This window comes from Parambassis ranga, chromosome 5 (genome assembly GCF_900634625.1).
Source record: "Parambassis ranga chromosome 5, fParRan2.1, whole genome shotgun sequence".
In the NCBI taxonomy this organism is placed as follows: Eukaryota; Metazoa; Chordata; class Actinopteri; family Ambassidae; genus Parambassis; species Parambassis ranga.
The window spans coordinates 3,902,036-3,927,634 of record NC_041026.1 but is presented as its reverse complement, the minus strand read 5'-3'; the positions used below and the strand labels follow the sequence as shown (position 1 = coordinate 3,927,634).

Here is a 25,599-nt window from a genome sequence, read left to right as displayed (position 1 = left end):
GAGCAGCCATCTTGTGTCTGATAACGGAGATGAAAGGCCTGTTAGTGACGTCCGGGCGTGCTGCGTGATAACAAACACCTCTCCTTGTCACGCTCCGCGCACCTTTTCACCCTTCACAGTGGATCTGTTTAATGTGCCACATTGCATTGTGGGAGATTGTGTACACATACACTCATGCATAGACTACAGCTTGGTCCCATTGTGGATTCATGAGGTTAATAACTGGTAGTAATAACAACACTTTAAATAGAGTTACATGTGTACGTCATTTAACTATTTCACTACCAACTATTGTTTTCATGTTTTACCAACACTTTAATGTTTTTAACCCAACATTTATTAGTGTTTATAATAATCCAATGCTTAATAATCGTTAAAATTTAGAGCTTTATAACTTTGTTATAACACCTACTGGTGTCTTCACCCTTTTCTTGGCTGTCATGACTTTAGATTAACTCTTGCTGCTCAAACATGTAGTGTTTGGGTTATTTAACTCCTTCATAACATATAAAAATGAAAAAAAATAGACAAGAACAGGCGGAGTACTTTAAAAGACATCAGTTTTACTTCCAGTTCAACGAGCCAGAGCAGCATATCAATAATAACACACAGGTCACACATAATGTCAACACGTAATAAATTAAACATCAGTCGGCTGTAAACGTGTTCATCATGAAGCCACATGATATTAAACTCTGTTGGTTTTATTTGCAGGACGTGAAATTCTCCTTATTTTCAGCCGACCAGCCAGCCCTGGTAACCACGCACCGGGACAGAGAGACCAGCCTCTCCCCACGCTGCTGCTGCTGCTGCTGCTGCTGGCGGCCGAGTGTTCACTTCACGCCCTCCTGGTTTGTACACACATTCCTTCGCGCTGTCATGTAGAACAGCTGAAGGGGTGCGCTTGTTTTAGTGTGGATAAAAAGAGTACTTTGCTGGAGAAATCAGTGGTACGGAGGCAGCGATGAGGACCAAAACAAGCGCACCCCGTACAAAAAAATAATTTAAAAAAATCAATGGAAAAACAGATCAGTTTCAGTAACGTCCCTTCATCAGAATTGCACATCATCAATATAAAACGTGACCTCTCTTCTGTACAAAAACAAACACACCAGGGTGAAGAAGTGGTTTTGAGAAACATTTCAGAAAAAGCGAGCAGTCACTATAAAAACCAGCAGCAAGATGAGCGCACACACACACACACACCACAAAATAAATGACCTACAGATCGCACAATGACCGCACAAACGTGCCGGAAATATCACATGAGGAAATTCATAGTTAGCATCATGCTGTCTGTTATCCGTTTGTGTTCGTTCACTAACATTATGTTATCTTTGTGTATTATCGAGCTAGCAGTGGGTTAGCTTAGCCTAGCATTACAACCTCAAATATTTGCAAACACCTAGCCTGACTTGGTTCAGGTGCCAAAACAGGCCGTTAGAACAAATTCACTAAAAATGCAATACCACTGATGGCCACTAGATGACTTCCTGTATTCAATTTTTGTTACATGAACAAGACCTTCACATGATTCTGTCCTGATTTAGAAATTCCAGGCCAAATGCTAAGCTAATCTGACCATCCACTAAATGGCTAAATGCTAAGCTAATCTGACCATCCACTAGCTTCCTGGTTGTGCAAAGAATGAAAGCAGTAATGTTTCTGGACTAGCATGAACGCTAACACAAAAGTATATCTAGTTTGAACATGAGCTGTTAGATCAAACATACTTTTAAACACTTGTACTTCACAAAGTGTCCACACGAGGCGCTGTTCAGAGTGTGAAAGCAACAAGAAGCTTTTTAAATGTTTCTCAGAACATCTATCTGGTCTTGACTCGACACGTTATCAGAACATATATTTAAAAACATGAATAAAGGCAGATCTGTCCATGTGACCGGAGACATACGAAAAAAGAATTCCCTTCATCTCTGAACCAGCAGCACTCACACGTATAATCCTAACCCCTGAGGACCGCCGGTCGTCATTAAAGTCCCTTTTTGTGCATCTGAATCTCCAGGCTGGACTCAGAATGCAGAATAACTACGTACACAACCGTAGAAAAACCACAGGGTGGAGTTGCCCCTCTGAAAAACACTGTCATGCTGATCATACGTAGAAATGTGTTCATCTAAATACGCACATCTTTGTCACGATAAAAGAGCCACATGAGTGAAGAAAGGCAGCAACACCCGCACACACAAAGACACAAGTAGTGACAGAGTTTAACTCCACGGAAAAGTTAGAAACAAGAAATAAGTTCTAACCGTCCCGTCACTGAGGTGAAGCAGAATACTGACAGGTGTGTGTGAGAGAGAGAGTTAAAAATAGAATTTTAGGGTAAATGACAGTAAACAATACTTTTGTGTCTTCTTCCTGTGTTTGGATATGAAATTGCACCTTCTGTGTGTGTGTTTGGTAGTAAGTCTGTGACACCGCTCGGCATCATTTTAAACTGTCTCATCATCTTTGATGCATCAGCTCAGAGGAAGGCTGTTGTGTTCGGGTGTCCTCGTACTTTCGGGCGTCACCAAATTTAAAGCTTGACCTTCTTTGCACATCAGGGTTGATATTCATATCGGCTTAGTTTTCTTTAAAGCTTTAACCAAAATCAACATTGATTTTGATTCTGTAATTTAAAAAGTAACAGATTTTTTTTGGGGCAGCGTTTGTTTTCACAGATTTGAATGTTGAGTGTTGACCAGAGCACCCGGAGGTTCTATGAAGGCTGACGAAGCGACGACATAAAGTCTGTGCACTAAAAACGTCCTAAAATATTGTCGAGAAGTCCGAAATACCACGATAAAGAAAAGCTCTGCGCTTTGACTGATGTGTAGGAGGATGCTGAGGGTAACGTCATATTTAAAATCAGATTCTTTTTGTAAATATGAGCTGGATTAAAACTCCCGTCAGTGTCCACACAGGGTCAGTGCTTCCAGAGTGCTGGTAATGAAGCCACACATCAGGACTGAGCTCAGGCCTCCGGTCCCCCTTCATCCTGAGTCAGAGGCTCAACTTCTGTTTTAAGCTCCTGGGGAAGGAAGTCACACACTTGGTGCATCATTCATTCATTCATAATGTACACACTCACACTCACACACATTCGTCAATGCCCAGTCCAAAGATACGACATCATAGTTAGGCAGAAAACCCACTCATTCACACAGAAAAACCTTCCTCGCCATTCCCTCGCCATCACAGGTCAAAGGTCAGACATCATAGTCGGGAAGGGCGGAGTAGGAGATGCCGCCAACGGACGGAGGGTTGGAGTGGAGAGGAAGGAGCCAGCACAGCACCGAACCTGATGGGAGGAGGAGGGTTAACAGAGAAACCGATCCAAAGCGCAGCTGATGAACACACACGCACCTCTTCCAAAGACCTCCCGCAGCAGAGCCAGCTTCGGCTTGCGGGTGTGTGAGGGGTGGTGCTGCAGCTGTGAGGAGGAAGAGGAGGATGACAAGGGAGATGTGGAGCCTCTGTCCTTGATCATCAGCCTGTTTCTCATCTGCTCGATGGGCGTCTCGTCTGTGATTATGGAGACCAGCTGAGGGGCGGAGACCGGCAGCGGATCAGAGCCTTTAAGTCCAAACAGAGGGCAAAGAGAGCCCGCACATCTGTGTGTGTACCTGATCGTAGAAGATGACCATGACGAAGACGCCGAACAGCACCGACTCCACCAGCAGGATGATGTAGTGAGCCCTGAGGTGCAGAGAGAACAGAGTGAGCAGCTGAGACGCACGTCAGCAGGCAGGTCGGCGCCGCCGAGGACTCACACGATCAGGTGTTTGCTGGGCGTTTCCTCGCCTTCTTTCTCCGCGTCGCCCTCTCGCTCGTTTCTTATCCGCCACACCCACGCCGACACAACCAGCACTAGGGAGTACAGACTGGCCACGCCTGCACACGGTGGATTAGTATCAGTATCAAGCAGTCTCTGAAAGGAAGCTGATTTTAACAGTTGCTCAGGGTGCGAATAGCTGGCGGCCATCTTTGTTAGCCTGGGGCTAGCTGAAACAGGCTAAACCCAACAGATCTGTAGTGTTTTTCTACATGATGATTTTTCTAGCACGATACGTGCTAGCTAGAATGGCACCAAACACAGATTAGCATCAAACTCAGACCTGATTTTGTATCAACCAGCTCCTTGATAGCTAACAAAGAGCTGGGTACATGCTAGCAGTAGTATTTCTAGTAGAAAAGTAGGCATTTCTAGCTGTTAGCTAGCATGTGCAGTTGTTTTTTTTAGCATTTTGTCGTAGCTCGTACATAACAGATCGCCGACAGCTAGCTGTAGAACTCACCGGTGTAGAACAGAAACTGGATGAAATACTTCTGGTTCAGCTCCCCGACACAATTATTGATCCTGAAACATCACACAGACAGATGAGATGATGAAGGATGTACAGACGGAGAGTGGGGCGCATGACTGACTGACGGGCGGCGTCTTCTGACCAGGGACAGTGGTGGTCCATGCGCCGGATACACCTCTGGCAGACTCGGCAGTGATGCGCTCTGGGAGGTCTGTAGGTCTCACAGCGGTTGCACACCGTCCAGCCCTCACAGCCCTGGAAACAGCCACAGACCAGCACAACACAAACACAACTGTCAGTGTCAGGCAGACACACACACACACGGAGTTTGTTTTTCAGAAAGATTTAACAACAATAAAACACAGATTTGAGCTCTTGAGTACATAATGACAGGCTCAGACAGCGGACAGGGTGCAGCGGTTCAGATGTAAATACAGACGATCCCTGAGATAAACACAGTGCAGCGCTGCTAATAACACTCTTCAGAGGCAGCCACGGCCTCCTGGAACGCCCTCTGTATCATTAGCTGCTTCCCGCTGAGTTCAGGAACAAAACGAAAAATTACGATGCTTTAAAGAACAAAGAAAAATGAACCCGAACGTGAAACAGACTTTGAACAGATCTGGACATTTAGCAGCAGCCAAGTTTAGACTTTAAAGAAAAAGCAGGAAATGAACTCACCCGCTCGCTCATCCGAGACGACTGGGAGCGGAGGTCGGAGAAGTCGATGGCCGTGTCGGGAAGAGGCACCATCCCTGAACACACCGACACGTTTACACGTTTACATCTTAACATAACAACATAAGCTCCAGTTCTCAATCCATTCACATCTACTGTCAGTTTCCAACCGAGCCAGGACTCATACATACTGACCAGGATCTGAGAAGACGGCTTTGGAGTGGCAGGCCAGCAGCAGCAGCAGAATCAGGTTGAACACTGAGCCGTGCAGAGTGCACCACACACTGCCGGAGACAGACAACAACAGGAGGCCAGACTCTGGTTATCTGCTGAAACTCTTCAGACTACTGAAATAAAACTTCTTTAAAAATCCTGTATCTGCTCCTGGAGGCCCAACATTTGATATAGGTTTAGCCTTATGGGGTCACATGACCTAAACACTGTTAAATACATTTGAAATCCCCCAAAAGCAAACATGGTTTTTACCGTAAAACACTGTATAAATTAAAGGAAGCCCCCCAAATTGTTTGGTTTAGACCTTCCCAAAGAAATTAAGAGTTCTTCCGTAAAATAAATAAATAAAACACACAGGTTTCTATATAAATATTGATCTGGAACACAGGAAGCCCTGAAACGTTGTTGTTGTTGTTGTTTGTGATTCACTCCATGGACGCGGAACAGCTGACGGACTGTTTTGATGCGGCTCGTAAACAAACGGATATCTGCACGTCATGTGGCGTCACACAGACACACAACACTAACACACAATAATAATAAAAAACAAAACAAAACAAAACAAAACCGCTTTGACTCGATTTATAGCGGAGACAGACGCGTCAGAGCCGCTGGCTCGTGAAATGAATGGAGGCAGCGCACAGACGCAGGCGCCATGTTGGTTTCATCACAGTTTAAGTGACTTAAAAACACAAAGTACGAACCTGTTGGAGTAGGCGGGGAGGAGGACATACTGTATGACCACGTAGTCCGCGTAGAACACGCTGAAATACGTTAGAATTAAACAGATAACGCCGCAGGGATCTCTCCAACAGCGGAGGAACGCCATCTTCTACCGGGCTCCGCCCCCTCTCGCCCGCCCTCGCTTCCGGGTGACGTCAGACAGAAACTAGACGCTGCCTTCCAGGACCGTCGGAAATGTTGCATTTAAGGGCTAATTAGTTAAAAAAAAACGAAGATTTTGTAATGTTCCTAGTTGATAAGTGAGCCACAACTTTTACATTTAATTAAGTTAACAATTTTGTGTAATAAATTTTCTAATTATTGCTTCTAACTGATGGTTATAGAACAGAATAGAAATACTTGGGTACCTTCTCTGTAAAAATTCAAATTATTATGTATAATTCGTTTACATTAGCACTAAAACAAAGTTTTAACAAACGAGATTAAGAATAATAAAAAATAAAATAATCGATAAATCATAAATGTAATAAAATAATCGCCGTACAAAGTGAGCCAGCAGGTGGCAGCAGACGGCCTCCTGCGTAAAGCGGACATTTCCACACTCCGTGGCTCCTCCCCTGAAGTAGGCAGTAACCAGCGCGTCAACACTTTTTTCCTCACTGCAGACTCACACTGTGTGTGTCTGTGTGTGTTTGGAGTTTGTTCGCCTGCACTCTTTTCCACTCGGACATATTCGAATCAAACTTTGAATTTTTTTTCCCTTTGAAGGACAGTTTGTTTGTTGAGGAAGACTGAGGAAGAGGAGACAGCAGCAGGAGTCAGAGAGGAGGAGGAAGAAGAAGAAGAAGAAGACAGACCTGGAGGAGGAACAGGGCGTTCAGACTTCGAAGTAACCATGGAAGTTCCTGGTATGCAGGTAAAGGTGGACGAGCCGCTGCGTGTCACCGGCGCCGCTGCCTCTGTGCGGGCCTCAGTGAAGGCAACACAACAGGAACACAACAGGCCGCTGAGTGTGTTTAAACATGACCAACACACACTTCCAGCACTCAGCATTCAGATGAGCACACACACACACACACACACACACACACACACACACACACACACACACACACACTGGCTCTCAGAGCTGAATTAAAGGGTGTTTATGTCACAATAGTCACATAATTATACAGAATTCTACTTTAATTGTTGACCTAGTGACCTCAGCTGTCATCATACAGGATATGATATGTATAGAAATAACCATAACGTGACTTTGTGGTGTTTACGTCTCTTTAAATGAGTCATTTATACTGAGACACTGGCTCTAACGTCACTTTAATGAGTTTTTATACTTTACAGCATGGAGCTGATGACATATCACACACCTCTGGTGGTTTATACTATAACTTTAGATATAAATAAAGTGAAAAATATTCAAATGAAACATTAAAAACAGAGAATATGCTGCACAACATACACAAAGACAACTCAACTAATGTAAATATACCACGAAAAGTGGAAAACGTACACAGCCCACACCGGCTTCATTGTGTTTCTGTGTGTTTTTAGTCTGAGGAGGTGACGTGCTGGCTCCAGGTGTGATTGTCCTTCAGGTGTTTCTGTCACAGAGGTTTGCTTTCAGTTTTCGGCCCTTAAAGTTGAGTTTGAAGTCCCTTTCAGGACATCCTGTAGCATTAGTGCGTCTCAGCTGGTGAGGTTTGTGTTGAGTTTAAAGACACTCAGGCTTTGTGTGTATGATGTGATGCTGGGACCCGTCCTCTCACATCACTGTGACCTTCAGGCCCTTTTTTTAAATGTTTGACTCTGATTATCTGATGTTGCCATGGTGACTGTGAGAGCTTATTTATAGCTCAGTGTTTTATCAGCTGGGTGATGCAGCGTGTGCTAGGCGTGTTTTAGCCTCCGTGCGCTGCCACTGACCTACTTTGCGTGGTCTTTTGTTGGGCTGTGGCTTTATGACGGCGTGGTTTAACGTTGGACTGGCGGTATATGACGGCTGTGTAATGATTAGTCTGGCTGCTTTTGATCATTGGGGAGGAGGACACGTGTCTCTGCTGCTGGAAACTGTTTGGCATTCAGGCCTCCTCCTCCTGTTTGGCCGGCTTTCAGGTGTGTCTACCTGTGGGACTGGCTCGCTCTGCCTGCTCTGTGTGCCCCGGGTGGGCGGGGCTGAAGTGGTGTCAGCGGCTGCTTACAACAACAACACCTGGCAGCAGCAGCAGCAGCTCCGACACAGGCGCTGACAGAAATGGCTGCTGTTCCTGTTGTCAGACGCAGGTGCATGTTGCTCGGTGGAGCACGCTGTGTATCTGCGACATGTTTGCCAGGTTCCTAACTTGACTTAACCTTTAAAACTATAGTGCTTTATTGTCAGAATACGTATTTTTAAACAGAATTATGTTGAGAATGAAGGTTTTCTTAAAAACTGCGACTCTTTTAGCTCCTTTATGCGAATTGTTTTGGTTTTCTGACGTAAAAGTCGCATTTTTTTAATCGTAAGATTCTAGGACTAGGGTATTCTGGTGGTGTGTTCAATGACCCCAGCGGTGTAATAAGTGTAAACGTACAGTAGTACTTTTAGAGGCAGCGCTCAAGTGGCCATTTAAGGTACTGCAGTTTTTGTAGGCAGCTAAACAGCCTGACATGTTTTTCTCAGAAGTCACTGAACACACCTGAACGTTGTGTGTAAGACCCGTTACACAATGCAGAACAATAAAGTTGATGTCATCACCGAACATGGTGCCATCATTACACAAGTTCAGCAGCTGACTCCATCATTGACTTTCACAGTCTGCTGCAAATAATAATACGGTCTTTGTTTGGCGGCTGCAGGCAGCACATGGCTGCATGAGCTCTTTCAGGGTTTCCCACGGCACGTCACAGGCTGGGAGACCTCCTGAAACACAGAGCACAGCTGACAGTCATTATCTGCATGCTAAGGTGATGAACATGTCTGCTAAACGTTAGCATTAGCCAGTAGATAGACGATCAGGCTGACTCACGGTACCACCTGCTCCAGTCTTAAACTACTTAACTAACAGCTGTGAGGCACATTAGGTGTTTTTCCACAGCAGGAACTCTCAGGAACTGCCCTTTAATCTGCCTGTTTAGACCTGCTCAGTAGTAAATCAACATCTGTGGTTCAGAAGAACCTCTACAGGGGCAGGTCTATAGAAGGAAATTTGCTCTTATCGGCCGATTGGTCCTGCAGTGGAAAACCGCCAATTGAACAGCTATCGCTGGCTAATGTTAGCATTTTAGGTGGAGCTGTCTGAGCCTCACGGAGCTGCTAGTGTGGCTGTAAAAACCTAATCTGGACACTTTATAAACAAAGCCGAGGATCCGTCATCTGATTCATCTCATGGAGGCACCCATCCAGTTCCTGTCTGAGTGGGCTGCTTAAACATGCACATCACCGTTCATCATTAACCAACAACGAGTCTGTTTCAACTGAAACTACACCAGCAGCTGCATCTTCAGGCAGTGATCAGGCTCCAGGCTGCCTGACAGCAGAGCTGGAGTTCTTTCTAAAGTTTTATGACTTGATTGATGGATCATTAGCTGGCAGGTTCCTGGCAGTCAGGAACATGTGGGACACATTTTTATTGACGCTTATCTCCCATGATGAGGGTCAGTTTCGCTTTTAGATGTTGGTGTTCTGATGTCCTGTGATGGTGACAAACACCAACAAAGAAGACGCACAAACATCAGGCATCAGTAAAAAGACGTGGAGCGCTCATGGTCCAAAAACCAGAAACAAGCGCAGCAGAGGAAAAAGGGTCTCTTCCTTTCCACACTGAAGTCCTCCAGGATCTGGACTCCATGTTCTGACCCCTCCTGTTAAAGAACACCAGAGCTTCCTGTGTGACTCCAGCGGGGGATCTGTTCTGCAGTTCTTCCCGTGCTCGCATGTTGAACCGTTCTGTTGTAAATCCGTCTGATCCGTTCACATCGGAGGTGTGTCCGTGTCTTCTTCTTCTTCTTCTCTTCGTGTTTTGACGGCAGCACCTTTTCGGATCTCATGTAGTCTATAATCACAGGCTGCAGCAGACTCCTGGGTGAGGAATTATCAGCAGCCAGCAGCCTGTAGGGTTTGATTATAGAGGGTGAGTCAGTTTCTCTGCGGGCTGAATCATACAAGAACTTTTCCACACTCCTCTGGTCACATGTTTGTTTGTTTGTTTACAAAAGATCCAGTTCTGTGCTTTGGCCTGTTTTTATTTGGACAGTTTCTGGTGTTTTTCCCTCATGTTCAGTCAGTGTGGGCTCACTGGTCCCTGCAGGGTAACGTCTCCACCTCATGACTACAAATAGAAAAAAAAAAATAGAGCCTCGTTTCTACAGTAGAAAGCTGCACCAAATACTCGCTGAGTGTTTCTCAATCACGGCTTCTTAGTTGCGTAGATGAGTAAAAGAAAAATTTGTTTACCAACAGTAGAGTTAAAGAAGTTTGTTTGTTTAGTTTTGTTCTCGGATGATTCAGTGAGTTGCATCATGTTTTGAAGCTGCGTCTAATAAAACAGGAAATGATGAAGAGCGGTGACATTTTCACATGATGTGGCTCCACAAAGGTCTTTTTTTTTTCGGAATGTCGTGTTTGTACTTCCTCCTTTAGCAGCTGTGCCCTTTGACCTCTAACACACACACACAGACACACACAAGAGCTGTTTTGTTGGGATATTTGGACAGCACTTGTTAGTAAAAACATGGAGCCCTCTCTCTCTCACACACAGAGTTTCCACAGCCTGGTCCAAGTTTTCCCGGCAGCCTGGTGTGTGTCTGTGTGTGTGTGTGTGTGTGTTGGAAGGAGCGGGCTGAGTTCACTGACCTCCTCCACCCGACTCTCCGCCTTTCTCTCCGCTCTGTCCCTTTGACCTGAGTCAGACTCTTATCACCTCTGTTCACAGGTGTAAAACTCGTCCCCACTGTGACATTTAATTCCTCTGTGTCAGAGTGTTTAACCCTCTCACTCCTGTCACGTAGTCAGTGAGCAGCATGAAGCCCTGCACCTCCATGAAACCAGCACACACACACTCCTCAGCTGTGGAAATTTAAAATGAATGAATATTACTGACAGCGCCCGTGTGTCACTCATGATGCATTCAAAGACCCTTGAAAAGTTGAAAGTCTGGCCTAAATATTACTGACCTAATCATTTTCTGATGTACCTCCTTGTAGGTGATTTACAGTCAAAGCTTTAAGACATTTTGTGTTTGGCTGAGCATGAAACTTCACTTTAAATGTCACCAGCCGATAAGCTGAAATTAAAATTCCCAGACCGACCTGCGGTCAAACGTTAACAGTGTCTGCAGTAACCAAGCCGCCGTGCTCGCTGTAATGATTGAGCCGGCGCTGAATGTTTAACTTCCTTTTTTTTCCCTCTCCCAGCTGTTGTTGTTGGTTTGCTGCAAGGTCAACGTGTGGCTGCTCAGGTTCACTAAAGATGTTCTGATGCTGTGTCTGAGTATTTATAAAACAAACTCCTCCACCTGCCTGGCTGAGCAGGAAGTCCTGTGCGACTCTTCCTGACCTGACACACAGAGTCCGCCTTAAGATGTTAGGAACATGTGGACTCAGGTGAAGATTACACGTCAGGAAAGGACTCACGTTATCCAACTTAGCTCCTTAAATTTCATGCAGTTCCTTAAATGCCCACTTGAGGGCTAGCTCTAAACGTGAGCCAGTCCCACTGACTTCCATGTCAAAGTGTCCATATTTGAAGTTTGTGCTGTAAGAATACATAATCCCTACAGATTAACATCTGCAGGGATTTATTAGAGCCCCGCTTAGTGGCCAGTTCAGGAACTGCAGTTTTGGACACTGCTTTGTTTTACGTTGAGTAAAATATGTAAATATACAAATAAAATGAATATTTAGAAGGAAAACGACACTGGTTGTAGCTTCTGTGGTTAACGGTTCTGTCTGCTGCAGGGTACGAAAGTATGGATTATCAATTGTTAATGATTCATTGTTACAAAAAACTAAACTCTTCATCTGAAGTAAAGGAGGGATGGACTCGTCCATGTCCTCTGGGGAAACCCCATGGGTTGTTATCTTATCTTATGACATCATAATTGATATGTAACCAGTCAGTTTCCACAATGTCTGGAGGCAAACTGGCAAACAGATTAACACAGAGGGTTGAACGCATCGTGTACACACACACACACACACACTGCTCGGCTTCATCACTCCTCTGCCTCTCTGCACTCAGCTAAAAGTATCATCACACAAACCGCTGTGTGTGCTGACAGGGTGTGGCAACACTGTGGGTACCCAGTGTGTGTGTGTGAGTTCTGTTTTTAGCTCAGAGAGGAAGCTCAACCCGCATCACAGGAATATCATGCACGTCTGTGGGGATGTTTATTAAAGGTTTTCTGGGAGTTTAAGGACAGAGTGTGATGCTGTGTGTGTGTGTGTGTGTGTGTGTGTGTTGATACCAGCACCACAACAGTTGAAACAAAACACAGAAAAGTTCAAGCCAGTTAACGTTCCAGCCAGCAGGTCTACATTTAGAGTGTGTTGTTGATGTAGTGTCCAGTTAGTTTGCACAGTAAACACATAAACTTTAGAAGAAATAACATCTTTTGTCAACTGTCAAACTGCAGCAATAAGTCGCCAGTAAAGACCATAAACACAGTCCTGTACGAGCTGAGCGGCAGCAGCGTTTAGGAAGTGACTCCAGGCCTTCAGAGATATGTCTGCTGTGTGTGTGTGTGTGTGTGTGTGTGTCAGGCAGCTGTGTGTGTTCAGTTCCTGTTATCTTTAACTGTCATGCATGTTTCCTTCTGCGTTTTATAACTCTGTGGTGACAACATGGCCGCTGCGTCGCACAGAGTTCATCAAGTGTGAGAAAATACAGAAAAAACAGGGCTGGGAGCCTGAGGGAAGCGCTCAGTGTTCATGCTGTTTTAATATTAATCAATCAATAAATAAATTGTCTTCTTCCTGTTTCCAGAGCTCTCAGATTGATCCAGAGGAGCTGTTTACCAAATTGGATCGCATTGGAAAGGGGTCATTCGGAGAGGTCGGTGTCATTGTTTTACTTTTCTTTCTGCTTCGTCTTCCTCCCTCCTCCTCCTCTCTGTCATGTCTGAATCTTTATTCTAACCTCTGTTATCTTTCCGTCTACTCTTTCCTTCCCGCAGGTGTTCAAAGGCATCGATAATCGCACTCAGAGTGTCGTTGCCATCAAGACGATCGACCTGGAGGAGGCTGAGGATGAGATCGAGGACATCCAGCAGGAGATCACGGTGCTCAGTCAGTGCGACAGTCCCTACATCACCAAATACTATGGCTCCTACCTGAAGGTGAGCTGCAGGGCAGGAGGCAGCGGGGCTGATGGGAAATGTAGGAGGATTGAGGGGCTCCAGCTGAGACTGAAAACAAACGCTTGTTGTCTCTTTCAGGGCAGTAAACTGTGGATCATCATGGAGTATCTTGGAGGGGGTTCAGCGCTCGACCTGGTGAGTCCTGGACCTGGACTTATTGATCGGTTAACTGCTTTCCTTAGGACGTTTATTATGATTAAACTTTCTGATGAAACTGGGCAGGGTGTGTTTGAATGTGTAGCCTCGGGCGTGTCTGAATGTTTTGTATGTGTGTCATCACCTGGTGTGTGTGTGTGTGTGTGCACAGCTGCGAGCAGGCCCGTTTGATGAGTCTCAGATCGCCACCATGCTGAAGGAGATCCTGAAGGGGCTGGACTACCTGCACTCGGAGAAGAAGATCCACAGAGACATCAAAGGTGGGGCTCGGGTCAGAGGCTGGTGTTTGGGGTGTGGAGCCGTGACCTCCTGGGTTAAGTGACGGTGTTGATGTTTCTCCACAGCTGCCAACGTCCTGCTGTCGGAGCACGGCCAGGTGAAGCTGGCTGACTTCGGAGTGGCCGGGCAGCTGACGGACACACAGATCAAGAGGGAAACCTTCGTAGGAACCCCATTCTGGATGGCTCCTGAGGTCATCCAGCAGTCCGCCTACGACTCCAAGGTCAGACATGTTCTCAAGAGTCTTTGCCTTCACGCACTGCAGCGTAGCAGGAGTCAGTGATCCCTGCCGTGCCGTATTTGCCTGTCTCCGTAGCGACCTGATCCACGTGGATTTGTTGTTCTGAGGTTTGCATCACTTCCACACACATTTGCATCTCGGAGCAGCGTCTCCTCCGTCCTGCCGTCTTCTTTTCTTTTAGCTTTTATTTGATCTTTTGTTCGGCGTCCAGCTGCTCTTCGGTTCACAGGGATTCCCTCGTCCTCCTCCGACACAAAGCGTCACATATAATGGCTTCAATAATGAAGAGCGCATCATTCAGTGATCACAGTGAAAGGCTGATTAAATAAACAAAGGTCACTTAAGGATTATATAACAAGTGCTTTTGATATGAGGCGGATCCATCAGGGTGTGTGTACTCGGTGTCCTGATGTGGTTTGACGTTGTGTGTGTGTCTCGCCGTCAGACATCAAATAATGGTGAAATTCTCTGGAAACGTGACAACAAATGTGCAAGAAGAGACTCGCAGAGCAGCTTCTCTTCAGGGTTTATCTGATCGCCTCTGGGGCTGATGATCGTCATCCCGCTCAGCTCAAAGTTCAAAGCCACCAGCTTGATAGAATTTAAAGTTGGTAGCAAAGTTTACTTAAAAGAAGAAGATCATGGGTTCTGTAGGGGTTCAGTAGGGATAGAGGAAGGAGTTTGGAGTGTTGAGAGGAGCCAGGTGAGCTGGGTCGGACATCTTCCCTGGTGAGGTCTGTCACAAAACACATCTTTGCCTTTCATTTAAGAAGTGAAGCAGCTAATTATAGCAACGTTTGACACAAACACTTGGATCTAAACCTGAGCGGCTGGCAGATGCAAGCAAGAGCAACATCACTCCTGTTGATTTAAATGAAAAACATGGCTGCAGGAGTTCTGAGTCACGTGTTCAGATCGACCGGCTCTGTTGTGAATTTTGTGTAAAAGGGAAGAAAGACGAAGAGCGACTTGTTGAAACGGTTTCAGACAGTCATGTAAAAGGCTGTGTGTGTGTGTGTGTGTGTTCCTGCCACATGCTGCCATATGGTCAGCGTGTGTCACAGTAATGGAGCTGGCAGAGTTAACAGTCAAACGGTGACCGAGCATCCCTTTGTAATGTGACCCTGAACAGCTCCGCTACAACTGTACACCCTGTGTGTGCGTGTGTGTGTGTGTGTGTGTGTGTGTGTGTGTTAACGTCTGCTGCTTACTTGGGCCTCCACATGATTGTCTGAGCAAGTTGAGAAGACGTGACATTCAACCTGTGTGCATGATCAGCTAGTGAGAGAGTGTGTTCCTGCCCAGGTTGACATATGGGTAGTGGGGCGCAGCCATCAGGCAAACAGCAGATAGCTGTGTAACCTGTATTCCTACACACACAGTAAATAAGCTCATTAAAGTCCTTTTATCGGGTGAGTTACCAGCTGTGTCCTCCTGTGCTCTGTCTCCTCCTCCAGGCCGACATTTGGTCTCTGGGCATCACGGCCATCGAACTCGCCAAGGGCGAACCTCCGAACTCCGACATGCATCCGATGCGAGTGCTCTTCCACATCCCCAAGTCTCCCCCTCCAACGCTGACGGGAGACTTCTCCAAGAGCTTCAAAGAGTTCACCGAGTCCTGCCTCAACAAGGACCCTTCCTTTGTAAGACACACACAAACACACAAACACACACACATGAGGCAAAATCACCACAGTCCTCCGTGATCCCTGAACGCACCAGATCTGTCAAAGAAATCCTACCTTTCTGGAAGTTGACTTTTTGTTCTTCCCTGTGCTTGGTGTGGGTGTTGTAGCATTCTGCTGCCCCCTGGTGGACACAGAAGTGTTAAGTTTCCACAAAAGTCATTCAGTAATAACTTCACTTCAGTTTCATTAAGACGTCTACCCTTCTGTGCAGCGTCCCACAGCCAAAGAGCTGCTCAAACACAAGTTCATCGCCAAGCACTGTAAGAAGACGTCCTACCTCAGCGAGCTGATCGACCGGTACCGGAGGTGGAAGGAGGAAGGCCACAGCGACAGCAGCTCTGAAGACTCCGACAGGTGAGTTTTACACACGGTGCTGTCGTTTCGTAACACATCAGTTGTGTGAATAACGCTGTGACGTTTGTGTGTTTGTGTAAAGTGAATCCAGTAACAAGGAAAACAACGAGTCTCCTGAGTGGTTGTTCACCACCGTCCGCAAGAAGAAGACCGAGGGCAGGAAGGTCCTGAACGGAACGGTCAGTCCTCTCGAACACTCATCTAAATTAAAGAGATTTTTTTATTTTTTACGACGATCTCTGCAGAAATCTGATTAAACGTGACGTGTTTAGAGCCGTCCTCTCTGTCTTTACAGGCTCAGGACCAGCTGAGTAAATCTGCCAGCCTGACCACGGTCATCTCGCCCATCTTCACTGAGGTTAGCACACAGTCGCTCACAGAGCAGCCTGTAAAGATACACGATTGTGTCTGTTTGAACGTGACGGCACGTTGTTGCTTCTGTGGCACAATAAAACAACACAACTCGGGTTTAAAGGGGCAGTTTGTGCGTTTGATGACAGCTGTGTAGAAGCCTGTGTGTTCTGTCGTAACTAAAGCTAGCTTGCTAATTAGCTCAAATGATCCTGGATGTGGTAGTGGCTAAAGCTCTTGTGTATAGCTTAGCATATGGGCCTCTCTCTGCTTCCTCGCCATTTTGGTTTTAGAAAGACTTAGCTTAGCACAAAGCCTGGACCAGGCTACGATTGTCAATTTAATCTTGAAAGTTAATGCTGAGAAACATTTAGCTTAGCTTAGCATAGCACAAGGACCAGGCCAGACCAGAGCCAATTATAGCATAAAACGTCACACGCTGTTTTTAAGGTTAACTTAAGATTAGCTTAGCTTAGCTTAGCACTGGTGAGTTTGTTGACATGTGGGCTTAACGATGATTAGCTTTCACTAATCTAAATAAAAATCACACTCATGTTCTGCCAGGCTAGCCGAGCTAGCTGTGTTTTTATGCTAGGCTAAGCTAACCGACTTCTAGCAGTAGTGTCAGACATGAGAACGAAGGCAACAAAACAACCCCCCTTCACCCTGATTCATGTTTTATTTGACATTGTTTTTATTATTGTCTGCAGCTGAAGCAGCAGCACAAGGAGCACTCTGAGCAGCGATTGGCCATCGAGGAGCTCGAACGCAACATACGATTGGCTGAGGATGTCTGTCCGGGCATCACGGACAGGATGGTCACACACATCATTGCCAGATACCAGAAGTACGTTTGTTTTGTTTTCTTTCTTCGTCTGTCTCCTCATCCTTTAATCTCATTGGTCCACGCTCTCCTGACTCATGTTGCCCCTCCCCCTTTCAGATTCACCAAAAACTGAAGGACAGACATGAAGGACAGACAGAGACTGTGTCTCCGCACGGTGACGCTGCTGGACGCTGGCAACAGAGGAGATTTGCTGTGCAACGTCTCCTCGCTGTACACACACACACACACACACACACACACACACACACACTAATGTAATATATACACTATATTTTATATATATACATATTCACTGCTGCTGGTTGAAGACCTGTTCAGATGAATTCTTTGCTTTTTGTTTTTCGGGTTCTTTGTTTTTCTTTGCATAATAACGTTTAATATAAAATCATGTTGTCTGCCTTAATTGAAACTAAAGACTTTAAATCCTGAAGTTTCATCATGTGCCTTCTATTTTTTGCAATGAGCTGTTTTCTAAAAGTAGCATGAAGAGAGGAGGCTTCCTGTCCGTCAGCAGTGATATGGTTTTAGTGTCATGACCTCCCCTGAGTTTGTCGATGTTTATATGTTTGTTCAGTAGCACTTGAGAAAGATTAAATGCCAATATTACATTTGTTGCGATGTCTTCAGTAATGCTTTTTACTTACAGCTCCCTGATGTCAACCTTTCAGTCGTTGTTTTCATGAATCTTTAATATGTTAAACTCATGAATTCAGAACTTTTCCTCTCCAAAATGATCCAAAAGTAGCATAATTATGTCAGTCTACATGTGAAAAATGGCGGCCATTTTCTGACAGCTATCATAGTAGCTAAACACGGTACTTTACCTATGGACAGAATTACTCTTCATGTGAAAAATCGCTGCCAGTAGGCTAGCTAGCTGTTATTTAGCTTGGAGATTATCAAATGTTGCTGCGTTATGCGTCATTTGGAACGTATAATATAACACACAGAGGGAGCTGTAATAAAAGGTGTTACTGACAGTTTGTACCAAAGACACTATAAAACTTGGTCACTGTATATTTTTGCCTTTTTATACAACATAAGGGACGGGACATGTACGATGAAAGATGTAAGATTTTTCAATGATGTATTCTGGTTTTTTTTGTAGCGGGACTTTAGAGTTTATGAATAAATATTTAAGTTTGATTGAGCAACGTGTGGTTGGTTTTTCTGTTTTTTTGGATTCTTTTTTTCCCCCACCAGCGGTCCTTAAATGAAAAAGAGAAAAACAGGGTTTAATAACGAAGCCGTTTTATTACAGTGTGTTTTTTGTGTGTTTGTAGCTCAGCCACTGATTTGTCAGGAGGACTCAGAATATGGCAACACAGGTAGAAATCTGACGAGCGTTCAGGCGGTTCTGTTGATGGTTTTTTTAACCAACACGTAAACACTGCACTTCTTCAAATGGCCACTTGAGGACCGGGCCAAAAAATGAGTCAATCCACACAGGCGGCCATGTTAAAACTGAGAAAAATGAAACCAATCCAGAGCCGAAGACCTCCAAGTTACCATGTCAAACAGTCATTAATCCAACATATATCTGAACTGTGTGTTTGTGTTCTGTAGGTCTAGAGCGTTTTAAGCAGAGTCTTCTTGGTCTGACAGATATCTAAAGAGATCTATTTGCATATCCAACAATCCAACCACATCTCACAAACAGCCTGAATCCTGAGGTAAAACCTTTCACCTGCACTCCTCTCACACATTTATCACATGGGTCGTCTTATCTACAGCCTGCGGTGTCATCCTGAGTCTGGGTCTGGACCCTTCAGAGTTCACCCTACAGAGTGACTTCAGTGATCTTCGCTGCTCCTTTCGTCTCTTCTCCTCCTTCTTTCTTCTTTTCTTTCTTCTCTTCTTCAACTTTTGGCTCCTTTTTTGCCGCCTCCTCCTCTTCTTCCTCCTCTTCCTCCTCGTCCAGTTGGAGGCTTCCGGAGGAAAACCTCATCCTGGCTAAGCCACCGGGTCGCACCACCTTCCCCACCTGGGGGGCTGGGCAGTAATATGGATAGAAAACCTCAGGGTCCGAGTCGCTGTAGCTTCCCGAGGCGCTGCCGAACATGCACAGTGAAGCAGGGCGGTCAGGAAGAGGCGAGGAGTTTAGCGGGAGGTAGGTGGGTCTGGAGGGTCGTGTCAGGTGGGGGTAGTAACCGAGTGGACGAAACTCAGAGGCGGGGTTGAAGGCGGGGTTGGAACTCCTTGGAAACTTGACATCGGGTTGGCTGGCTACGCGGCGAGGCAGGCCAGGAAGGAATCTGGAGTCGTCACTGTAATGTCCCGCCTCTGTGTGTCCCACTCCCAAGAATCTGGCTCCATTGCTTCCCGGCTGATAGACCCTGGCTAATCCCAGGCCGCCTGAGCCTGAAGAGCGGAGGTTCCTCCTGATGGGTGAAAGGGACGGTGAATCGTGGCCCAGTGGGTAGAAGGATGGCTGCGACAGGCCATCCATTGTCACGTAATCCCGCCGCCTCACATGTGGGAAACGCTCGAGTGAGGACACGGCAACGTAGTCTGTCAGGTAGGGGTGTCGATTTAGCGGCGAGGAACCGGCAAATGGGAATGATGGGAGGACAGGGTGGTACTGGTAGGCAGGGTTGTTGGGATAGAGAAGAACCAGTTGCTGAGCGGTGTCTGGATGTGGCTGAGGGTTGGGCCGCCGTCGTGATCGGTTGCCATAGACGCCGGCTAACCTTTGGGCTTGGCGCTGCACGCCAATCCGTCCTCCCCTCATGTCCTCCATTAAAGATGTGGAAGCAGATCTGAACTTGGGCGACTGATGGAGGGATGACGGAGAGAGCGGAGTGACCTGAGCCAGAGGGCAGGACCTGTGGCTGACCTCCACGGATGATTGGCTGCGTTTAGCCCTTCGTTCACTGATTTCGTTCACGCCATGTGGATCCAACTCGTCCTGACTGTGGACCACCAGAGCACGGCTTGAGCGCGGGAATGGATGGGCATGTTCGTACAACTGGAAAGACAATCACATATGATACTTTGTAGAGATGAATCTATGAAGCTGTGGTCCTGGAATGTTTCTGAACTCTACCTGTTTGGAGACGTCGGTGAGGAGATCAGGAGACGATCGACACTGTCGAGGATCATAGTCTGACTGACAGTAAGTCCTGGACAGAGAAATAAAGACATGAATGAAATGTCCGGACTCCAGCAGCAGGCACGTTTAGTGGTTTGGTTGCAGAGCTTATTGTTTTCACCTCTCAAAGTGTGAAGACTTCTTGTCTCCTGACCCCATACACTCCAGCAGCTGCTTCTGGGTTCGCCCACTGCCAAAAACCACACAACATTAAAGAGTCCTGATCATGTACACAGTGTCTTACTGAGAGTCAGTGAGTGGAAGATCTTTTCTCACCTGTATCTGAAGCTGGAGCCCTTGCAGGACAGAAGCGTTTTGTGTACGCCCTTGGGTTCCTCGGCCAGCCTGAAGAAAGCGTGATATTCTACGCATGTCTTCCAGAAAGATTTACACACATCCCGGCTGGCCATGGCGAACTCAAGCGTGTCCTTACAGGAGGGCTGGACAGATAAAAAACAGCTAAAACATCATGACCACACCTGGCTGTGCAACAGCACCAAAAAAAAGACCCAGTGACTGCTACACGGTGTCTGGCTATCCTGTCATGGTGGTTCCAGGTTTGGTCCAACACTGAATCATGATTTTTACCTGAGCCTAGGACCTGAGTTTACCCTGCTACAATGGCTACAACCATTCGGACATACCCTGCCGAGACTTTACGAGATAACCATGATTCACTTTGTCTGTGAGTGGCCACAAAGCTGTGGTTGAAACGGTCTGAATCTCATTGGTTCAGACAGGTCCTCACCCCGACTTTGTCGTGCAGCTTGATGAGGAAGTGCTTGCGTTTGAAGCTCAGCTTCCGGATCTTCGCCCAGCTGAACGTGTTGATTTTGGTGTTTCCCTGAAAAACATCATCATCATCCTCTTCATTATCACACCAACCTGGTCATCAATTCATCAGACGAACAGTTGTGACACAACATAAACAGTCAAAGAGCGACCAAAGATGATGAGTCACCATTTTGGAATCATCTAAATTCATCTGATATTTGTTTATAATAGAGCTGAAACAGCACCCCCTGCTGGCAGAAGCCTGTTATGAATCATTACATCTATACCTGAAAGACCAGAACTCCAGAGTGTGTGACAGCCAGGTTGATCCTCATCCCCTCCCCGTCGTGGGCGGGGTGGGGCCGGATGCCGTACATGTCCAGCTTCCTCGCCACCTCCAGCAGGTGGATGTCCGAGTCCGCTGGAGACACTCCTCTACAGAGACAGACAGAAGATAACTGTGAGCAGAAGGTGAGCTGCACCTTCCTCCACCCGTCCAGCACGCACTGCTCCACACCTGTGTTTCTTGTGGAACTTGATGATCTTGTGGTCCAGGTATTCCTGGTTGGGGACGTAGTGCTTCATCTGTAAATGGTGACAGTCCAGCTCCTCATCGTAGTCCCCTAGCTCTGCTGCAACACACACACACCAATGCACATGTCTTCATGTGGCAGCGCTACATTACAACAAACAGACAATGACATCATGGTGGATACATTTAAACTTACACTGCAGTATGTGAGAGACCAGCAGGGCGGCGCTGTTGTCATTACACGTCAGACTGCCGTTACACAGGTCCTGCTTTATCTGTAAGGCAAAGAGATACCTGCAAACAAACAAAACCATTACACCTGCAAATTCAAGTGGTCGATGCTAACTGTGTAGCATAGCATCACTGCACCTGGTCAGGCCTCTCTTAAGCTGTCCCGGGTCTGGTGGGAAAAATTTGACTATAAACCTGAAGAATAAATCACTGGTGTCTGACGCCGGAGAAAGAAAGAAGAAGAAGAAGGAAAAAAAAAAACGCAGGTTAGACATGTGTACAGCGACAAAACTTGACAAAAAAGCCAAAAACTACAATGATACTGGTGCTATATGGTGTAAACAGGAAGTGTGGGACTGAGTGAGACAAAGCAAATAATTGTGCGTTTAATGTTTAGCATGCTAACACAGACTTATTGTAGCATGCTAATGTTAGCATGTTAGCACACTTACATATATTATATATTAGCATGCCGTCAGAAGGATGACACACAAACACAAAACGATTAGCATGTTGACATGTTTATTAGCATTTTGTTGCGTAATTGTTTTTTGAACTTTGAAGACTTACATTTGATCTGTTTGGCCAGCGGCTTCAGCAGCTCCAACCAAACCTGCAGCAGAACCGAGGCGACACATTCAAAAACAGCTCACTTACTTTAATCACGTGTGTGTGTGTGTGTTTCTTACATAACTTCCACTGTGGTGTCTGAACTCCAGTCCAAAGTACTCTTTCTCCAGCAGCTTCAGATGTCCACACACTTTGTTGAAGAAGTCTCCTCCTAACACCTTTTGCTGAAACACAGAGTTAAAGTCTTAGTGAGGAGGATGATGGGACGGTTTCATTAACGGAGACACTTTTAAAGCTGAAGTCCGAGGAGACTCCTGGGGCCTCTACACAGTGTGCTGCAGCTTAGCACCAGAACTCTGCATAATGAGAGCTCCTATAATGATGTTATAGGGATTACAATACATTATAATAAACCATGATGGCGTTATTGCGTATTGATGTCGGCTGCCTCCTCGCCTCCTTTCCTTCCTTTAATCCACAGCTTCCTGCTCCTCTCTCATCCCTTTAATCACCAAGCTGGTGTTTGTGGTTTGTTCACTTCCTCCTCCTTTTTTTAGTGTTTGGTTGTCTGCTAGTCAGTGTTTAGCACTCCGCTGAGGGTCACTGGACGTCCCTCATTAACTTGTCATGAGGAGGAGGGGACACAGCAGCTGTAACCCATTATAGAGAGAACACAGGCCTGACTCATAATTACTGCAAACAAATGAACAGCAGAGCGGTTAGACCCAGTAAAGCAGAGCACGGAGGGAGACTTTAAGAGCTGTGCTGCTAATGCTAAGCTAGGAGTATCTAAGATATAATAAATAAGTACACAGGAACTTGTGATGCATCAAATGGTCCCATGCAATGACAATAAACCTGTAAAAGGTCTTGTTCCACTGCAGTGCCTGATCACTACTCCAGGTCTGTCTGGGTGTTCTTCCACAGCAGGAACTGATAGGCTGTTTCTGGGTACTGTGGGTTCCTTTGTGTGTCCTCCTCCAGTGGAAGTTCACCTTTAGGTCAGTTCCTAAGACTCTTGTCTGTTTTTGTTTCACCTCTTCTGGCCTCTCTGCACTGTGCGATTTCTGTGTGACATGATTTGGTACAACGTCAAGTTTGATGCAGATTGTGCGATGACCATTTGCTGAATTGCAGGCGATCACCGGTTACGACGTACATCAACAATAGGTCGTAGCAGCTGTCACACTGTGAGTCAGTCATCCTACATTTCTGACACCACTAGAATTTGATCTCAGCTTGTCTTTGGTCGCAGGACGCTGACACCGGCCGCTGTGGAACCTGCCTCACAGTGCGTCGTAAGACCACCGTTCTGGAGCCACGATGCTCGTCTTTCGTCTGTGACAGCCCAAAATGGCAGTGTAAACCCGGCATTAAAGAGAACCAGGACTAATCAGTGTCGGACCCGATCCCACAGTTGTCCAGGGCCAATCAGGAGGCACCATTATGTTCCAGCCTTTAGTCATTTTTTGTAGACTTCTTTCTTCGAACTGGTCCGTGGTTCTTGGCTCTTATTATAATCACATGGACTTTTGCACTGAAACACTCACTTCTGGTGATTAAAAGCTGTTTTAGGCTCAAACTCTACTAGAATAATGTACATATAAAACACTCTGCTGCTCCACCCTGCTCTTTACATCCACCCTGCTCTTTACATCCACCCATCCATCTTTTTTTCTCCTTCAGTCATTAATTGGGGTTTTGCCCTAAGGGAGTGCGGATCGGGGTCAGAGGAGAGAACCTCTTTCTTTCTTCCTCTGTAAACATAATGAATTGTTAGCCTGTTAGCTTAGCATAAGCCCTGAAACGGAGCCTTCACACAGCTGTCAGGGTGTCAGGATAGCTGTGCAGATGCAGTCTGATGAAGGAGCGGTTGTTTGTGTGACTGCAGAGTGGGTTCGCTCTGTAACTCAGACTCATTACCTCCACTGTTTCCCAGCTGATCTAAATTTATCACAGTTTATTTTTGCTCTCATCCGTCCGTCTCTTCTTCTTCTTTCTTCCTTCTCCTCTCTCGCCTCCTCTTGTAAAGATGCTGCTGATGTCCCGCAGGCCGCCCGGGAAACCGACAGGGAGGAAAGCATGGGCGTGGAAAATGGAGCTACTTTGCTAACACAATACTGCCAGCTACACACACACACACACACACACACACACACACTGAGAGGCTCTCTTTAGATTGTGTTAGTGCCTCGCAGTGTTGAAAATTCCTGACCTGGATAGTGGAGCACATGACCATTCATAGACAGCAGAGTGTTTCCCATCACACAGCTGGAAAACATCTGCAGGCCTGGACAGACAGACACCTGTCCAACAGTCCAACTATCAATAATAAAGCCAATAAGGAGGATTGATCAGTCTGTGGAGAACATGGATACAATAACCAGTCAGCATTTTAGAGGTTTCCACACAGACACTGAGCTCCTCCTCCATCTTGGTGAGGAGGTGTCAGTCTGTAGGTGTAGATCAGGTGGACAGGTGTTGGACGATGGTGGACATGTGGAGCAGAGGCACAGATCAAACTGTGAACCAGTAACTTCATTCATTCTGTCTTGCAGAAACGTGTCAGTGAGCTCCATCAGGTCTGAACTCTGGAGGAGTTAGGGTTAGGGTTAACACAAAAGCCTGAAACCAATAATCAATAATCAAATAAAGGACGGAGAGGATCGATACAGCCTGGAGGAGGAGGACTGATGTTTTAAAACTCAGGGAAACTTACCTCCACTTCGAACGTGCGCTCACTGTCATCCAGGAAGATCACGCGCAGCCGGAGCTTGGTCTCCTTGGAGACCCGGGTCTTGCTCGTGAAGCTCCCCAGTCTCCGGGTCCGCCGGTGTCGGTCCCCCATCTCTCCCTCTCTCTCCCCTCTCTGTGCGCGTCTCTCACAAACCGCGTTCCTCCATGAAATCCATCAGTAAATCCACCGCTTCACGAGCTCATCCTCATCATCACCATCATCATCATCATCATCATCGTCACTCTTGGGAGCCGTGGCTGCCTCTGAAGCGCGCGCGCTGCGTATGCGTAATGGCACGCGGATGTTTCCAGCCGCTGAAGAAAGAAGTGAGGGCGGAGTGAGCGCCCTGTCAGCGCGAGCAGCTCTGCGCCAGGGTTAACAGCTGATCAAACTGATCAATAAACACCAGATTCTGAATAACTCTGAAAACACGTCACAGCTCCACGCTGTGTGACGACACAATTAAACTGATAACATGACAACACGCAGCCTCTGTGTGGCCCGC

General features: G+C 46.3%; 3 protein-coding genes across 3 annotated transcripts; 1 reads left to right on the top strand and 2 right to left on the bottom strand.

Moving 5' to 3' along the window:
• Positions 1-543: 543 nt before the first annotated feature.
• LOC114436777 (palmitoyltransferase ZDHHC3) lies at positions 544-6,078 on the bottom strand. Its single transcript, XM_028407215.1, has 9 exons — positions 5,927-6,078; positions 5,184-5,272; positions 4,992-5,065; positions 4,453-4,565; positions 4,302-4,363; positions 3,777-3,897; positions 3,630-3,702; positions 3,370-3,547; positions 544-3,304 (listed from the first exon to the last, which is right to left on the bottom strand). The coding sequence occupies exons 1-9, from the start codon at positions 6,049-6,051 to the stop codon at positions 3,213-3,215; spliced, it is 927 nt and encodes a 308-aa protein (XP_028263016.1). The 5' UTR covers positions 6,052-6,078; the 3' UTR covers positions 544-3,212.
• A 473-nt stretch (positions 6,079-6,551) lies between these two features.
• LOC114435696 (serine/threonine protein kinase 26) lies at positions 6,552-18,310 on the top strand. The gene is made up of 12 exons (XM_028405599.1): positions 6,552-6,822; positions 12,871-12,939; positions 13,061-13,222; positions 13,322-13,378; positions 13,551-13,659; positions 13,744-13,901; positions 15,377-15,562; positions 15,819-15,961; positions 16,044-16,140; positions 16,257-16,319; positions 17,023-17,159; positions 17,256-18,310. Exons 1-12 carry the CDS (start codon positions 6,802-6,804, stop codon positions 17,269-17,271), a joined length of 1,218 nt encoding a protein of 405 aa, XP_028261400.1. The 5' UTR covers positions 6,552-6,801; the 3' UTR covers positions 17,272-18,310.
• Positions 18,311-18,939: 629 nt separating this feature from the next.
• LOC114436504 (FERM domain-containing protein 7) lies at positions 18,940-25,205 on the bottom strand. The gene is made up of 12 exons (XM_028406794.1): positions 25,077-25,205; positions 22,477-22,581; positions 22,358-22,400; positions 21,926-22,004; positions 21,753-21,850; positions 21,542-21,656; positions 21,312-21,459; positions 20,999-21,094; positions 20,527-20,690; positions 20,372-20,440; positions 20,206-20,281; positions 18,940-20,127 (listed from the first exon to the last, which is right to left on the bottom strand). Exons 1-12 carry the CDS (start codon positions 25,203-25,205, stop codon positions 18,940-18,942), a joined length of 2,310 nt encoding a protein of 769 aa, XP_028262595.1.
• Between the last annotated feature and the right edge of the window lie 394 nt (positions 25,206-25,599).

What these genes read in the sequence shown, in the direction of transcription:
- LOC114436777 (XM_028407215.1), bottom strand. Translation starts at nt 6,051, where the DNA reads ATGGCGTTCCTCCGCTGTTGGAGAGATCCCTGCGGCGTTATCTGTTTA. An exon ending in CCAGTTTCTGTTCTACACCG is followed by an intron (nt 3,898 to 4,301) that starts GTGAGTTCTACA and finishes CACCGTGTGCAG; the next exon opens with GCGTGGCCAGTCTGTACTCC. An exon ending in CCCAGCAAACACCTGATCGT is followed by an intron (nt 3,703 to 3,776) that starts GTGAGTCCTCGG and finishes TCTGCACCTCAG; the next exon opens with GGCTCACTACATCATCCTGC.
- LOC114435696 (XM_028405599.1), top strand. Translation starts at nt 6,802, where the DNA reads ATGGAAGTTCCTGGTATGCAG. An exon ending in GGGGTTCAGCGCTCGACCTG is followed by an intron (nt 13,379 to 13,550) that starts GTGAGTCCTGGA and finishes GTGTGTGCACAG; the next exon opens with CTGCGAGCAGGCCCGTTTGA. An exon ending in GATCCACAGAGACATCAAAG is followed by an intron (nt 13,660 to 13,743) that starts GTGGGGCTCGGG and finishes GTTTCTCCACAG; the next exon opens with CTGCCAACGTCCTGCTGTCG.
- LOC114436504 (XM_028406794.1), bottom strand. Translation starts at nt 25,205, where the DNA reads ATGGGGGACCGACACCGGCGGACCCGGAGACTGGGGAGCTTCACGAGC. An exon ending in GACACCACAGTGGAAGTTAT is followed by an intron (nt 22,401 to 22,476) that starts GTAAGAAACACA and finishes GTTCTGCTGCAG; the next exon opens with GTTTGGTTGGAGCTGCTGAA. An exon ending in CTTAAGAGAGGCCTGACCAG is followed by an intron (nt 21,851 to 21,925) that starts GTGCAGTGATGC and finishes GTTTGTTTGCAG; the next exon opens with GTATCTCTTTGCCTTACAGA.